The sequence below is a fragment of the Henckelia pumila genome, chromosome 3 (assembly GCF_033568475.1).
Source record: "Henckelia pumila isolate YLH828 chromosome 3, ASM3356847v2, whole genome shotgun sequence".
Classification (NCBI taxonomy): Eukaryota; Viridiplantae; Streptophyta; class Magnoliopsida; order Lamiales; family Gesneriaceae; genus Henckelia; species Henckelia pumila.
This window is the reverse complement of record NC_133122.1, coordinates 170,715,595-170,733,855: the sequence shown is the minus strand read 5'-3', so window position 1 is coordinate 170,733,855 and position 18,261 is coordinate 170,715,595. Positions and strand designations below refer to the sequence as shown.

Genomic DNA, 18,261 nt, shown 5'->3' with positions numbered 1-18,261 from the left:
ATATCATGATAAATAATTGTCAACTCAAATTATATAATAACAAATATTGTAATATATGAAAAAAATATTAAAATAAATATATGTAATCGAAGCTTGTTAATCTTGTTTTGAAACTGTTGAAACAAACGTAATCACCATTTTAGTTTTTCGAAATCTGCATTGTTCTGTTTGAATTCAAAAAAAATTTCAACATTAAAGATTTAGATCATGAAAAAACAAATCTCATAAAAAAAATCTTACTCATTGTTTCAATTTACGTGATTTTAATGATATGAAATTTCTCCGGTTGATTTAAAATTTTGTAAGTTTATATTTTTTAGTCGTTCTTGAATTTAAATATAAATAAATATTTATTTTATTATATTTTTATCAATATTAAATATATTTTAGTCGTGTATATGATTTATTTATTGAATGTGGTTTTATTAATCTATAATTTTTTCATAAAAGTGGATAATTATTTAATATTGATAGAAAAATACCATTTTATTATATATTTATTAATAGCGTAAAAATATATTATATTTGATTAAATAATTTAATAATGAATAAAATATAAATAAATTCTAAAAATAGTAAGATATTTTTTTCTTTTATACTTTTATTCAATAAAATAAAATTACTTTGAAAAATAAAATGTGCATTTAGTTGAATTTACTAAAAGTAATTCGACTTAAAAGAAATTTTACTAATAGATAAAATCGACTTTTTTTTTTGAATCATATACCAATTAAACCATTTTCAATAATTCATGTTCATGTATCAATTTAATATTTTATCAATAATTCGTATAGCAAAATGAATTTTACTCTATATAATATACACATTTTCATATATAATAATGAAAATGTGTAATAATAGTTAAAGACAAAGGCCAGTTTGATTTTCTCGGAGCTCGACTCTCTTAAGTTTAATAAATGCGTCATTTTCTACCAGGTTTCTAGTTAACAAACATCAGGAGGAAATTATTGGGGAAACATAGTTCTTTCCAAGTCAAGATAATTAACTGGACCGGAAACTAAAATGATCATTTCAGGAGACACAAAATCGGACTTGAAACTAGTAATGCCATGCAACTACAATTATTTAAGTTCCATCTCCGATATTCCCCACGACCAATATATTTTACAACTAATAATCTACAAACCCCACAATGCATGGCCTTGAATAAGATCATATTTCTGAGAAAGAAACGAAAGATCCACACAGGCCAAAGACAAGGCCATTGGAGGGAATCAAAATCTGTTGAATCAAACTGACCAGAAAGGTTTCGGAAAAACAGCTGCCCCTGGTTGCTTTTTAAACATCTCCACCTCAACATCATCATCGTCGTCGTCCTCATCTTCATCTCCATATTCCATTATATTAATTAAAGTATCTAAAAAAAAAATCAGCAAGAAAAAGTTTTCATAATGATCAAAGCGGCAGCCAAGGAAGATATATGAACACAGCAAAAACAAGTGTTAATCCTACGGTTGGAAAAATGGGAATAAGAATTTGGAAGTTAAATTTACCAGGGACAACTTCCGATTTTGATTTATGCATGGTGCTGCTTTCGTGCAGTTTCGGCGACGAGCTAAACTTTGGTGGAGGGGGTGGCGGCATTCCACCATACAACGGCTGGACAGACTTCTTGGGAGCTATAACAGTTGAAACGTCTCTTGCACCTACATGTGATGTTAGTTCACGTGGCATTGGAAATTCTGATCCCTGTAAATTCTTCTGGGAAACATTAACCAAATCTCTAAAAGTTAGCAGAATATATGGTCTCATAGTTGATGCAACAAACGAGACAGAAAGAATCATCCAAGTCTACATCAAGAGCTCGAACTGGCAAACATTTTTTTTTCAAAAAAGAAAGGAGCCTATAGCAAAACATATTTACATGTGGGGCGGGTGTATCAAGTATGGAACGTGCTTGGACAGACTCAAACGGCGTGAATTTTCAATATTCAACAAGCATTGGGAAACAATAATTAGAAATTGGTGTCTGCACAAGACACAGATACACAATTAACAGTTAAGAACCAAAGAGCACAATATCTGGAACCCAGCTTCAGATAAAAACAGCAATAACTATCTCAGGCCACTTTCATGTCAAAAAACCTGTGAAACATATAATATCCGACACAGAGATCCATTATCGAGTTGGTAGCTTCACGAAGAAGAGAGAAAATACCTGGAATGAGAAATACAAAACGTTAGGGAATGTTTGAGGCAACTCCTCTAACAAAGATAACCGCAAGGATCACATTCTAAAGATGAATAGCTTGGACAAATTAGAGTGAATAAACAAGTACAAACTATTCAGTCGTGAACATTTTATAATTTTGTAACCTACACAACAAAATGAACAAAAGGAATCATTATTCATTGGCAACTATGTCTGAAACCCGTGTTGAATCCATCTCAATCGTTTTTCTAATCCAAGACGGGTTGGAAAGAACCAACCATAAGTATTCATTCAAACCCCTTAGCTAGAAGAGTTTATTGGGTCATTGACTTGCAAAGATGGACACTCGAAACATACAAATAATGATGGATGACATTGTGTTAAAGATTGTGGACTTGGACCTAACTCGTCCAAGCCTATATACGGAACTCTCAAGAATTCTATCCAACCGAGGTGGGACATCTTAACACCCCCACACGCCCAAGAATGACACGATTGGAGCGTGGAGACATTAACGGGTGACACAACTATGAAAAACCCAATTATAGGCAGTACAACACATAACGATGGGTCTGGGCTCTGATACCATGTTAAAATTGTGAACTTGAGCTTAACTCAAACCCAAAAGCTAGCTTAAGTGAGGAGAATTGTGGATTGCCCACGTCCATATATTGACCTCCCAGAAACTCTATCAGCTGATGTGCGACATCTTACATGCCCAAGAATGAAAAACTTGGAGACATTAACGGGTGGAACAACTACCGACAGCCCAACTATGGGAAGTCCAACACATAATGGTGCACTTGGGCTCTAATACCATGTTAAAAATTATGGACTTGGACCTAACTCAAACCTAAAAGCTAGCTCTCGTGGAACACCTTAACGCATTATGTAGATACCTACTGACATTTTTAAACATTCCATAGTTCCTTCATTCTCCCAAGTCCTACTCTAAATAGAAGCAAATATTAATACCTGAATGGCTTTCACAGGTCCTTTTTCAGCTGCAGCCAACTCCTGAAACTTGCGCTTTTTGGGCCGTTCATCCTTCATAGAAGGCGGTTCCCCTGTCAGTGGCTTTACGCTTATTGCTGTTGTCATGGGCGAAACAGTAGCAGTGACCGCAGAAGTTGACTGTCTAAGGGCTAAGGCAACTTGTTGCAAAGGAGTCGCTTGTGGATAAATCCCTCCATAACCAATATAGCTCGTCATTCCACTGATTGATGAGGTATGAGGAAAGTATTCAGCGGCAGGATTTGACTCACTGATAGCTGGAAACATGGAACACTTGGAGACAACATTATTCACACCAGTAAGAGCAGCTGGACTGGAGGAGGTTACATCATTGGGATTTGGCGAATTCACGAGGTTCTGCAGTCCAGCCTCCAATTGAGGTGGAGGTGGAACTGCACCATATAAATTACAGTGCAAAGGCCTGTAGACCATACATCAAGAGAAGGCATATAGGTTATTCTCTATAATGTAGAGAGTAGCTTATAGCTAAAAAAATCCAACAGATCATGCAAAAGAGACGGGATAGAGGGTGAATTTTTTCCGGCAACTACAAATAAATTTATCCAGTCTTCTGCAAAAAAGATTATAACCAAGTGATTCACTAAGTGATTATGGCTGTTATATGAGAATACCATAATTTTTCTTCTTTCCTTTCTCCACCCATCTTAACATGGATAAATAAATCCTTAGAGAAATAAAAGAAGATCTCAAATCATAAAAGTTTTCAGACTAGAGTTGGATGGTCAAACTAAAAAGCCTTATCTTAAAATGACATAAGGTAAACATTCTACAAATTCAAATATAATAAATTGTATTGAATAGTAATAGATACAACACACAGCTCTAAATAGGTTACACAGAAATCTACAACGCTGTTCTTTGTGATTAGCAGGGGCGGACCTGCAGTGTGTAGCCCCAGTCTAGCCCACACATTGTTGCCCCAAGTACATATAGGTTTTGGGGCTTAAATATATTTATGTTTTCAGCTCCATAATTTGTAGGTATCGTGCTTGATAATTTTTATATTATGTTTTGGGATCAACAATTTATATGTTTATATGTAGGACAGGTTAAATCTAATTTCTTCATTATCGGATATACAAGATTGTTGGCTTAATTTTATATATTCATATATAGCGCTAATTGGACCATATCTCTTTTATGAATAACATTTAGCCCTGATGGCCTGATCTAATATTTTCATGAACTATAATTCGGCTTAAATGATGTACCAACTTACAGAATTGCTAGAAATTTATTTTAAAAATGAGAATTTAAATACATATTTATAAATATAATCCAGACAAAATTCTTGGTTTTAACTCCAAAATTTGTGTACATATTTATAAACTACAATTATTTGATTGAATTATATTGTATACTTCTTATTTTGTGACTAATTGCTTTATGCATTTCGTTGAAATATTACCCATTATAATATCTTAGATTTATCATGTATTTTGATGCATTAATTTAGAGAATGAAATTTTCCAAAAAAAGTTTTGATTTGTGTCTAGTTTAGCTCATCCGGAATGTAAAATCTTGGTATGCCCCTGGTAAATTGCATAGCCATCAACTTTTCCTTTTTGTGTATCAATGAAAATTAATTACCTAGAGGCACCACATTCACTACTAATTGTGTCCAAAAGATTTTCTGCCAAAAGCTTTGCATGCTCAAGACTTTTTGGATCATTGCTCGACAACAACAAATGCAATGGTTGCTGGGCATCTGCAAGCAGGAAAGATACGGAAAAATGCTTATAATTCATGGCAAGTAATAATACCAAAAGCCAACAAAGAATATGAAAACCACCACCTTCAGATGGATCATTTTTAGAACTTTCAGAAACATGTCCTCTTAGCAAGACTGTTGCTCCTGTTTCATTCATAATGTGGTTTACATACTGGTCCTGCATTTACAAAACCCAACCAGCGGCAGGCAACACAAAAAGAATCTCTCCAGATTGTGTGGAGAAGTCAGAGAAGGCTTCAAACATTAGTATTTCTCATCTTTGATAAAATAACAAATTTAAACAATTAGGTATTAAGCAGCATCATGCATATCTAAAGAAATTTTGAAACCTATATGCAGAATAGTAAGTGTGAAAGGCAAAACATAGAGGGGCACAGAGAGAAACTTGATAAACAACTTTGATTGGAATAACTTAAAATGACTAATAGATGGCCGCAAGTAAAATTTCAGTTCCCCAGTACATTACTCCATTTTCCATAAAAACCAACACCAACAGCTAACCCCAATCAACAAAAGGAAAAGGTAAAAGGGAAAAGGGAAAGAAAGTAATGTATGCCAAACAATAAGAAAAGAAATCAAATTAGTGCGAACAAAAAATGGGAAGGAGGATTATTGTGGGAGGAAAACTCACATTTGGGCCACGGATGCGAAACACAATGTTCAATGATGGGTCTGCCTCAAAGCCCAAAAAGACACGGGTAGTTAATATGCGTTCAACCTAGAAAAGATAACATTAGGTTTGTACGAAAATAACTGAGTATATATCTCTCAGAAGTCATTGGTACCTTGACACCATTGTTCACTGATCCCTGTTTCAGCATTTCTTCTACCATAGCAGCTCCAAGATCAACTGCTTTGATTCGTTCTGCTGTTGTTTCCAACTGAATCCACGACGAGTTCAGCACGACAAAGAACATTCCAAGGAACAAAACCAGAACTCCAGTCTCAAATGAATTATTAAAGTTAATTGCAAAATAACAAAATTTCCAAATTTAAAACAGATATAAACAGTATCATTCATCCAGAATATTCAATTTTTCAGTCAAAACGAAAGCTCCATGCCATAAGTAACATCTTTACCATTTTAGCCAACTTAAAACAGAAATATATCGGTATAATTCATCAAGAATATTCAATATGCGTATATAAAGACTGATCCAGGCAACAGTACCAAATACCGACTCTATGTTCTTATTCCTAAAATTAGGCAGAAATTTGATAAGCAGACACTTGACTAAGATGGACAAGCCAAAATTATACTGTTACAATTGGAAGCTCACTCTTATATACAAGGGACGGAAGGCAGAAGACTAGAATTAAGAATCGAAAAAAAGGAATTCATGAGGCAATCATTTCAAAGAATTCGAGAACTCGTTGAGTTTTCACATATTTGTAATCCTGAGAGTCTAGCTCACTCGTGACTAGGGATGGCAAAATTGACAAAATTCCCGACCCTTCCCAGTTCCCAACCCGTTCCCGTCCCGAATTTTTCCCGACCCGAGTAGTCGAGATTTTTCCCGACCCGATCAATTTCGGGAACGGGATCGGGATGAACAACCCTACCCAACCAGAGACCCGACCCGACCCAAATATATTAATTAAATTTTTTAATTATATTTGTTTAATTAAAAATGGAAATATTATTTATATTTCTGTTTTAATATTAATATTTTATAATTATCACTCAAATAATTATTTTTTATATTTATATTTATTTGTTTTAATATTAATGTTGAGTTATAAATTTTTACTTTGTTTTTTATTATTCCGAATAATTATAGGTTTTTATTGTAAGTCGTCGTTTTAGTTTATTTGTAATGTACTAAAAAGATGTTTTAGTTTTTAATGGTTATATACAAAGAAATTTAATTTATTTGTAATTTACTAGAAATTGTTTGAGTTTCTTCATAATTTTTTTTTAATATTAATGTTGAGTTATAAATTTTCACTTTGTTTTTTATTATTCCGAATAATTATAGGTTTTTATTGTAAGTCGTCGTTTTAGTTTATTTGTAATGTACTAAAAAGATGTTTTAGTTTTTAATGGTTATATACAAAAAAATTTTAATTTATTTGTAATTTACTAAGAAATTGTTTGAGTTTCTTCATAATTTTTTTCAAAAAAAAAATTCATAAAATTTTTTTTTAAAAAAATATTTTTCGGGAATTCCCTCTCCCTACCCGACGGGATCTCGAACATTTGGGTTCCGACACTTTTTGGGTACGGGATCGGGAGAAAAAAAATATCTCAATTCTTATCGGGACGAGAATCGGGTAAGGGTGTTACGGGACGGGTCCCGACCCGATCCCACCCCTACTCGTGACCAAAGAATAAGTCATCCTTAAACAAAATTCAATCCGTGTTATATTTTAGTCGTTTTGTTTGGAGTATTTATCCAATAGAGGATTGAGTGTTTGAACTGACTGTAAATGATATGAAAGAACCAATGCTTTCAGAAAATTTCGTCCCCAGTAGAAGCAGAAGATCACGTAGAACGATTACACAACCACCGAGCCTCTATATCATTATTTTTATTATTTTTATTATTATATTAGTGTTTGCACTTTACACGTATGCTTTTAAAGATGGCATTGCTTACTTGCTCATTCTGCCAAATTCTTGTTCAAGGGTTCTGCACTATTATTTACTGTTTAAACAATAGCCTTTTAGACTTTACCCGTGAAAAACAAAGGCTTATCCAGATCTGTGTTAAGGCCAAGTTTTTAAGTTAACTTTTGGAAACCCATCACGGTCTATTCTAAAGATCATGAAAATAAACAGAATTATTCATATTTTTTAAAAAAAATTATGACAATTACAGAACTCTTGCGGAGGCATAATTGACTGCACAAACAGATGATATGTGGTTTGTGAGCATATGTCACATACAAAGTGATAAGTCAACTCATCAGGTGCGTCCTAGATTTCATTGAGAAGCCTCATGCAGAGTGTATCAAAAAGGAACAGAAGAAAGTCAATACAGACAATGTGGCAAAGGACATTCTGCACAAGTCCTAGGATAAGGCAATGTTCAACAAAATTAAGAAGTGCACTCTTGCAGTGGAAGTCAGGAATAAACTAACCCATATTTACCAAGGAGCCAATGAGATCTGAGAAAACAAATTATCTATAGCAATGCAAAAATTTGAGACACGTTAGATTTAGAAATTTTATTTTAGTTTACTCACCCTTCCTCTACTCCGTTATTTATCTTATCAGGAACCAAGTCCATTCAAATGAAAATACATCATTCTAGTTTTCATATATAATTATGGTTCAGGAAGGAAACCTAAAAAAAAATTGAAACCTAGATCCAACAAATTAATATATTGTATTTAGAACGATGTAATGCTGCCTCCGGAGAAATATAGTCTTTCCCCTCTGCAGTCACTATGTATCATAAGAATGCTTAAAAAATTACTATAAGCACTAAACTAGAGAAATATCTCCTAAGACCTCTAGTCCTCTACCAAGTACCAACTAGCTAAAAACTGTGAGCAAATTGAATGACAAGTGTTTCAAAAGACTGAAATCTTTCCCTGAATCAAACCCAACATCTAAAATCATAATATTCATCTAGAGTAAAATCATAATATTCTTCTAGACATACAACCAATAAAAAAGAACATACTAACATGTGCCACAGCAGATATATGAAGATATAGAGGTCTTTCACCATCAGGGGGTGCATTAGGAGGCCGATATTTTCCCCTGTAAATTAATTCCAGAAAAAGTGAGAAATGAAACCAATGAGAAGGCCATTGCCCACACTACTCACCGGGTAATCACCACCGCACTTGTGCACTTCTGAATCTGCAAGTAATGAGTAACAAATAATTCCCAGCAAGAGCAAATACCAAAAAACATGCACCTAAAATTGGAATAACATAATTCGTGTATTGATAGAAGCTGTTAGACTACATAAACCAAAGACTTAATTTTTTTTTATTACAACTTTGGGGTGGGGTTGGAATGGGTGATTTTTATTTATTTTTACATGGGTTGAAACTCATGCCTCTTGCTCAAAGGAAAGAGGTTTATGCCACTCGACCCAAGTAATGGTAGCAAACAAAGACTAAGATTTACCTCTTCTTGTGTTTGACGCTTTGTGAGCTTATAACGAACAGCAGAATCAGCATCATTTATGATAATTTCTCTTGATATTAATTCATCTTGGATTCTAGACTATAAGTGAAAACAAAAAGCATGTGATAATTAAAATGGGCAGCAAATAACGAACCTCTGAAGATTCTAGAAAGGGCATTGCTCAAGGAAACTCAAACATCACAATAAAATAGCATAATTGAATCATAACCAAATCAAAAGGAATATACAACAAAAAGTGAAACCATATTACAAGAGTTTGGATATTCAAAATCAATTTTGCTGAACAAAAAGCATTGGACGGAAAAGAGAACTAGTAGTGTAGAAAAGGGGTAGCTTCAGCTGAAACTTGTATACTCTGGAAAGTATGGCAAGCATTGCAAATATGAGGACATAAATTTTCATACAAAAAATAAGAGCCAGCTAGAAAAAGTGCTTACTTGAACAAGATTTTGGACAATAGTTGCAGCATGTTGCTGCAAAGGCACCTGAACCACTTGTGATGGGTTGGCACCAGAAGGGGAAAATGTGGTAGCCACCACAGCACCAGATAAGGGAGGGACAGTGGGCAAATCTATCCTGGACAAAGTTCTAATAATTGTCGATACTCCATCAGAAATCAGTGTCTCGTCTGGCTGGTCCCACTTTCTTCTTTTTCTGCAATTAAAGTATATGATGTTAAAGCTCAGCAAACCTTTCTTTGATCAGTTATTGCTGGTGGCCTTAAGGGTCGAGAAAGTAAACATGGCAAAATAGGCCGCTCATTGGAATACAAGTTCACATACAAATCAAAATCCAATAAAAAACGGAATCGGCTCTATCAAGTACTACTATTTAATTCTCTTCAAAGGTTTGATATATCTTGCTGCTGATCCAAACACGAATATGATGTGGTGGCAATGAGCTTTTTCAAAACCCGAAGGAAAAAATTCACGATAATACTTATACAACTGGATAACATCATAGTAAGTGTCATTCTACTCTTTCCTATTTTTATTTTATGATCCATTCAACAGAATGCTTGAGACCCATAAATAACAGTAAGATGGGAAACCCTTTCTCCAGTTCAATACCAACAACCTCTATCAAATTTCGTAATTTTATCGCACAAAGGGAAAAAAAAATTGAACACAATTCTGAGAGCAGATATGAGATAACAAAGGAGGAAAACGCAACAAATAAAGTTTTCAATAGAAATAGAGGTAAAAACCGTTAAAGGGACTCAATCAAACAGGCACCTTTGCTTGGTTGAAGATGAATCAGATTCGGAGGTTGAAACCCTAGGGCAATTGTCCGCTGTCATTTGATTCCGCGGATTATGTATCCGGGTCTCTCTTCACTAGTTCCTGAAATAGTTCTGTCCCTATTGTTTATCCCTTTGGAAATTGAAAGACGGTTTCCGCGGTCTATGGCTCCACTTGTCACGTGTGATAGGATAAATAAAATATTGATAATAAAAAAGATTAAAAAATGAAAAATATGGATGAATAATATGTTGGGGATAAAATACATGATATTTGATATGATGATAACATTAAGAATTAATTTTGTGTATTACCATGAAAGGACTAAAATATCCCTGTGAATTGTAAATAATTACCTAGGTCTTAGTCTAAATATAATAAACAAAACAATAAATAATAAAATAATAGTAGTAATAAGAAATAAATAACTGGATATTTTTTTTAAAATATATGAATATTATCGATAGTAAGTACAATAGAAAATGAAGAAATAAGTATAATATAATTAAATTAAATATTTTGATAATATTAATAAATGCTAAAAAGAATTTCGAAAATAAATTGATAATAATAAAGAATAGTAATATATAGAAATAAATATATCTATGAAATAATAAAGAATAGGAATAAAAATAAATATATCTATGAATAATATAATAATAAAAAAATAATAATAATATATTATTATTATTATCATATTAATATTAAAATTTATTTTTATTAATTTTTAAAGTGTATTTTTATTATACATTTATTATTCTCATGTAAAGTGTTATTTCTTTCTGTTTTATAATTAGTATAATTTATATATTATTATTAATTGAATTCTTACTATCAATTATTTTTATTACTATATATTTTACATTTAATATCACTATTTTTATTATTATTTATTTAAATATTACTTCCATTAATTTTCTTACTATTTTCCAGTTAATGTTATTATTGACTGAAATATTATTATTATTTGTTACTAATTCATTTCTTTTTGCTACTTCTTCTTACTCGTCATTGTTATTATTTATTAGAAAACTATATTAATTTATTTTTTTATTTATTAAATTCTTATATCTCACAATACATATTATTAATTCATTTCTTACTATTACTTATTAATATTGTCACTATTCTTGTCGTTTCTAGACCATTATTTATAATACATTTATTTCTCATTATATAACTATTATTATTAAAATAATATTATTAAATTATTTCATTTTAAATTATTTAATATATCTTATTACTTCATTTTTACATTGGTTATTAATATTTTACTATTTAGGATAATTGAATAATAATATAATATCATATTTTTTGACGAAGTAAAATTATTTGAAAAATTAAAAAATTTAAAAATATTAAGCAGTGAATCGTCAATCAGGGTTGACGATTTTAATAACAATATTATATTTTTAAAATATGTAAATTCACATTTTATTAGATTAACAAATTGAATTTCTAAGTAACCGCATTTTCCATTTTTCTCTCTATTATAAGCAGTAATAAAGTAAAATACTCTTTAAAAAAGTAATAAAGTAAAATAATAATAAAACCACTAATTCAAAAGTTTGACGTATTCAAAATTCACAAGGGTATAAAAGTAAAAATAATAGTTATCATTAGATTTACGAAAACAATCACACGGCCCACCAAGTGATTAATAGTCTCCCTTTTTGTGTGAACAGTGCGGGCTTTATGCGGGCTTCCTTGATAATTTGTAAGAGTAAAAATCGTATCAAACTAAGGATTATGAGAGATTAATAGTTAATTTACCTCTTATCACATGTACCAAACATGGCTATATGTATAGCGCTGCGTTAGTTTCAAACTTGTGAGATGTTTTTTTTTTAATTTTTATTTTTATGATGTGGGAACCACAACCGCTATCTTTCGATGCGTATTGGATAAACCTCCGGACTAACGCAATAGCCTGCAAATTACGTTAGTCAAAAGAAAAGTTTTTTATTTATTTATTTTTTTTTTAAAAAAAAGTAAAACATGGAGGAGTGGAAAGGATTTAGTGGGTGCTTGATACGAAAGGATAATTATGAAATAAATAATTTTGGTGTCTTCCAGGTAGTTATTATAGTGTGCTCAATTTTTATATAATATATTAATGATAGTATTGATATTATATTATATTATATTATATTATATTATATTATATTATATTATATTATATTATATATATGTATTGACGGTAGGAAATTTAATAACTATTGTTTAGGCTGAAAATCATGATTTTCAGGTGGTTCGAGTGGTGAGTTTTTGGATTAATTAAAGACAAAAAAAAATGTGAGATCGTCTCACAGGTCATATTCGTGAGCCGAACTCTAACTCGGGTCGAATCTAACCCACATCTATTTGCTTCGAACTATTTGAAATATCTGGCTAGGAACCATCTCGAATCGCTGTCATCCATTGAGAAGATCGCTGCTACATTGAAGAACGAAAAGTAATTATGGGGTGAAGGTCATAATTTTTTTAAATCTGAAATCAACAAGATCTATGGTGTCCTAGGAACTTTTAGTTCACGCATACACTCAATTGTACATCACACAATTATTGACGAAAATTTTTGCTGAAAATATTAATGGTTAGAGTAAATTGTTTTCATGCTATGAGTTCTCTTGCTGTTTTATCGCCTCATATCTTCTTTGAGTCTTCATTTCTTAATTCGTTCCAGTTTAGTTTGATGGATATTTGCTGAGTTGGGAAACATCCAAGTTTGTGTCTTTTAGTCGCCCTGAAATCTTATTTATCTGCGTGATTGTGTTCTATACTTGTTGCTGAGATGTTTCTTATCTGTCTGATTGTGTTCCATACTTGTTGCTGAGTTGGGAAACATCTGGAGGTTTCGTGTTATGTGTTGTTAGGATGAAAGTTGCACGACATCCTATTTATAGGGAATACTAGCTCTTAAAGACTTTAACCCCTAGCTTTTTGTGATTATTACAGGCAATTTTGCTGCTAATTCCTTGTGATTTCTTGCAAGTTTTGATTAAAGTCAAATTTTCATATCATCCACCAGTTAGTTAGCTTAATTATTTATGTTTGAAGTATTGCATGCTTTCGTTGTTTATTTAGATGTATTCTCGTTTTATCAGCCAAGGAAATCGAATAAGATTTTTGTTTCATTTTGTCACGCCCCGCTCCTGAAGTCGGTGACGTCGGCGTTGCTTTCAAATAAAATTCGAAAACAGCAAGTCTCTTTAGTACAGAATGTAACTAAAACCAGTCTATTTCATAAATTGACTCCAAAATTCTCAAAAAATGAATAAACTTGCGGAAGTGTCTTACAACTTAAAAAATCAGAATAATGATAAAATCTCAAAAAACTCTCTTCATCACCATCTCCAAAACATGTCTTGTTTTTTCTCCTCTAATTATTCTTCGGTACCATCTGGGAAGAAAATTAAGGGGTGAGCGTTCTGGGTGTCGCTCAGAAAGTGGGGGTCGATCGATCATATGAACATTTAAAATATACATATACATATATATATATATATATATATATATATATATATATATTCTTGACAGAATTCAAACTTGGTTTTAAAACATAACATAATTCATAGACATATTCATAGCATAACACATCTTATCATGACATAGCATAGCTTATCATCACGTTACTTGACTTATCATACATAACTTGACTTGAAATACGTAACTTGACTTGACATGACACTTAAATTTATCTCCTTATCCGTGGCTCAGTCTCCTATATGTAATCTCTTTAAGGGGTGAGGTCATAGGTCGGTTGTTATTACCTAGAGCCTTAACTTATCATAGTTTGAAATTTTTTTTCCACTCTTAATTCAAATCATAACAGTGCAGTAAAAAACATTGTAACAAAACAGAATTCATGTCGTATGAAGGGTATAAAGTACTTAACAAGATTTTCAAAATCTTATGAACTATCGAATTTTAAATCATACGTATTCTTTTAAAACACAAAGCCCACTTACCAAAAATTCAGTCATATTTCAGAAAGATCAGAGACATATCGAACCGTCAGATCAATATGAAATTTGGTCAGGTCATTTGTAAGGACTTTATCTAATTTTGAACGTTGGAGATCTTGTTTGGAGTTCATTTGAATCTGTTTCCAGACCACAAACAGAAGCTGTTTTTTTCCAGAGTAGAATCTGTGTAGAATTCCTTTAAAAATAGTGATCAGAGTTCTAGTCGTTGGATCAGACTGAAATTTGAGCATCATGTTGATAACATATTATGCTACAATTTGTACAGTGAAGATTGGATTCTGATCATATTGTGGCATCGACAACAAATTCTGGACGAAGTGTTGTGTTTTTCGAACTTGAAAAAAAAAAATCTCTACAGCGTTTTGCCTTTTCTCTAAGCCTAGTTTACTCAAAAATTTGGAGAGTTAGAATTCTCGTGGTGTATTTTTCTTAGGGTCTAAGGGTTTTATTTAACATGAAAGCAAACAGTTGATCAGACTATCCACAAGACAAATATAAATCTGACAATCAATAAAATCAAATCAAATTTGAAAAATCCCAAATAAACATCCAAGTTTTCAACATGAATTTGTCCGGCTCAATCACGCCGTCTTGGTTGAAGAAAAACTACTCAATAATTGAAAACAATAATTCAAAAATAAAAAAAAGAAAAAGAAAAGAGAAATCTTCTCTTCCAAGCCTTGTAGCCGCCTCTCTTGTGTTGTCTCTCTGCCTTCTGGAACTTCGGAACCCTTCAAAATATGACATATCATCTATTTATAGTCCGGATCTTGTACCAATTAATTTTCTTCACAAAATAGGATTCTCGAATAAATCTGACGTCGAAACACGCGCGCGCAGGCCTGGAAGAAGCCTCGCGTGCATGCAGAACAAAAAAAAAAAGATTTTTGGATCAGCAACTTGCGCGCGGGCGAGTTCAAATCTCGCTCGCGCGCCGCACAAAATTTCTGATGCGAGCGACGATTTTGAAAAATCCATATATCGAGATCTAGCCGTCGGATCGAGTTGAAAGTTGGACAACAGCTTTAAAACATCTTGAAATTTTTTTCTGAGTGGTGAAGATTGGATTTGACCTATATAAAATTAAATTTGATTTTTCGACCAAAACTGCTCCGTAATTCACTCTTCAAAAATCCATTTTCCTACAAAATCAACCCGAGTAGTGAAATACAAAATCTGACGCCAGAATACGCACGCGCGCGCCTGAAAGAAGCCTCGCGCGCGTGCAGAACAAAAAAAAATATTTCTGGATTAGCAACTCGCGCGCGGGCGAGCTCAAATCTCGCTCGCGCGCCACAAAAAAATTCTGCTGCGAGCGATGATTTTGAAAAATTCTTATCTCAAGATCTATTTGTCAGATCGAGATGAAATTTGGACAGAAGCTTCAAAACATCTTGAACTTCATTCTGAATGATGAATATTGGATTTGAAATTCTCTAAAATTAAATTTGATTTTTCAACCAAAGCTGCTTCGTAATTCACTCTTCAAAAATCCATTTTCCTACAAAATCAAACCGAGTAGTGAAATACACAAACATGCACTAAAACACATAAAAACACATAAAACAATATGAATGCATATAAAATAGACATAAACCTATCACGAAATAATGCACACAAAATGCACTTATCAATAAGGCCCGAGATTATTTAATTTTAATCCGAGAATATTTAATTTGAGAATTTTTGGAGTTTAGATTTAAATTATAATATTCTTAAATTATTTAGGATTGAAATTGAATTAAAAATAAGTTTCAAGGGCTGATTTGCAATTTATGAAGAAATCAAGGGCCAAAGTGCAATTATGCCTTTTTGAGTGGGACACAGGTCTTAATATGTATATCAACGTGTGTAATCATGTATAATCAAATTCTCATCAGATTATTTAGCAGCAAAGTCGAGAGCTTCAACATTTCAAATAAAAATTTCATCTGCAATCTTTAATTGTAACGCCCCGAATTTATCTTAATTGAGTTTATTTGAGATAATCAGCGTTTGCAGAGTTCAAGAGCCGAATTAATTTTGATCGTGGTCCTTTTTTGCAGATTTCGAAATTTTTAGGGACTAAAACACAAAATTGGGATTTGTTAGATATTTATAAGGGTTTTGACTTTTCCTCCTCCACTTCTTCTCCTTTATCTCTCTCCCGTCTCTCTCTCCCTCCATTGAAGCTTGGAAAACGCTTCTTCAAGCTTTCAAATTGCACCCCGAGCTCGATGCGTCCGTTAGAATTTAATTCTGAAGGCAGATTAGCGATCACAGTAACGAGAGCTCCGTTATAGCGTAAGCTTTTCTTCGATCGGACACTTTCCATTTTTCGGATGTTTTTAGAATCGGTTGAGTTCCGAGTATGTTGTTCTTAGCAGAGTTCTGATCGTTTATTTTCAATCGGTTTTGAGTTTGAGTGTCGTTCGGAATTGTTATGATTTTTGGAAGATTATTCAAAATTTGGATTTTGGAGATTTGTTGGGTTTGAGCCATTTTGGTTGTATTGATATTATTTTGAACTCTTTGTATCGATTAACTGTTGTCTGTGGTTTCGGATTGATCAAAATATAGTCTTTATGCCATCGGTTCGAGTTTTGGGCTATAGTTTTGGTTTGGATTGTATTGAACCGCTTCCAGTCAAATGTGGATATCGTTATTGATCTCGAGCCTTTATTATCTCTGTTACAGATTCAGTTGAAGGCCGTGATTTGCGAGATTTGCAGAATTTGAATATTTCTAGAGATTGGGAGACGGTACAGTATCGACTTTCTTTTTTTTGTTAAAGGATATTAGAAGGAATCCTGATTGAAGAATAATTGTTGTTCTCAGGTTTGGAGCATCGACGTCTTGAGAAGAGGTATAAGATGACTTAGACTGGAATGGGACGAGTGACTCAAATCCGACTTGATTCGAGTGTTCCGGAAAAATCACATACTTGCATGTTATTTGATTTATTTGAATTTATTGAATGATTTATGATTTGCATTGTATGCATATTAAGCCTATGGACTTTATTCATTTTTAATTTAGACGTTCTGAGAACTATAGTAGGGGGCATTGGCAGGCGATTTACTGCAATGACCGATGTAACTCTCTATAGTTGCTACAAAGTCTAGAGGATTGAAATATACACTATCCACCTCGAAGGGAGAGTCGGTGTGATTTGTGTGATATTTTGTCCTCGGGATCCCAAATAGAGGAAGAGAATAATCGGAGTACCTTCGATTATCCAGATTTGATAATTTCCAGATTTTTAAAGTCATACATATCATTTTATTCCGCATTTGGATGGATTTCTGGTGTATATGCTGAGTTGATATTCTATGTGGAATTGATACATACCATGTTGTGATATGTTTATGTGAGATTGCATGTTAGTCTCTTTTACTGGGAATATTATTATCACCGGATTATCCGGCTGTTGTCTTGTCTTTGTATTTGTGCTTGGTAACAGGTGGGGCAGGACCGAGTCAGAGATCGCATGGCTAGGTGGTCGAGTGATAGAGTGAGGCCTTGGTGTGTAGAAGTCGAATTTGTATTCGAACTCGTCTTGCTGTATTGATTTGAATAAGTTAGATTGAAGCATGTACTACTAGTTTGTGATTTTATAACTTTAGAACTACCTTGTAATGTAATATGCATGTTGGATGTGTTGATGCATGCTTTAGATTGAAGATTCGAATGTTGGTTTGAATTGAGAAAACCTGCCCTGTTTCTGATTTTTTTTCCGGGCAGAGGGCGCGCTCGATCCCACGAGTTCGTAGGATCGAGCGCGGCCTGTTCCTTGTTGAGGCAGAAACCTTGCGTTTTTTAGTGCGCTCGATCCTACGAGTTCATAGGATCGCGCACAACCCTTGAATTTCTCGGGCAGCACCTAGAGAATTTGTGGTGCGCTCGATCCTACGAACTCGTAGGATCGAGCGTGGCACTATTCATAAAAAAAAATATTCTTTTCTTTTATTTGTTTTTCCTTTGGCTTTTGATTAATGATGTTT

The 18,261-nt window shown here is 33.0% G+C and overlaps 1 protein-coding gene across 2 annotated transcripts; it reads right to left on the bottom strand.

Annotated features, from left to right (window-relative positions):
• Positions 1 to 1,014: 1,014 nt before the first annotated feature.
• Positions 1,015 to 10,436, bottom strand: LOC140886146 (protein RIK). Of its 2 annotated transcripts, XM_073292652.1 has the most exons (12): positions 10,284 to 10,436; positions 9,486 to 9,702; positions 9,028 to 9,126; positions 8,720 to 8,754; positions 8,577 to 8,652; positions 5,726 to 5,821; positions 5,572 to 5,658; positions 5,004 to 5,097; positions 4,799 to 4,916; positions 3,149 to 3,608; positions 1,515 to 1,722; positions 1,015 to 1,378 (listed from the first exon to the last, which is right to left on the bottom strand). In XM_073292652.1, exons 1-12 carry the CDS (start codon positions 10,346 to 10,348, stop codon positions 1,251 to 1,253), a joined length of 1,683 nt encoding a protein of 560 aa, XP_073148753.1. In that variant the 5' UTR covers positions 10,349 to 10,436; the 3' UTR covers positions 1,015 to 1,250. The 2 variants fall into 2 exon arrangements, with proteins under 2 accessions (XP_073148753.1, XP_073148754.1); XM_073292653.1 differs by lacking the exon at positions 1,015 to 1,378 and having other exon boundaries at positions 1,580 to 2,179.
• Between the last annotated feature and the right edge of the window lie 7,825 nt (positions 10,437 to 18,261).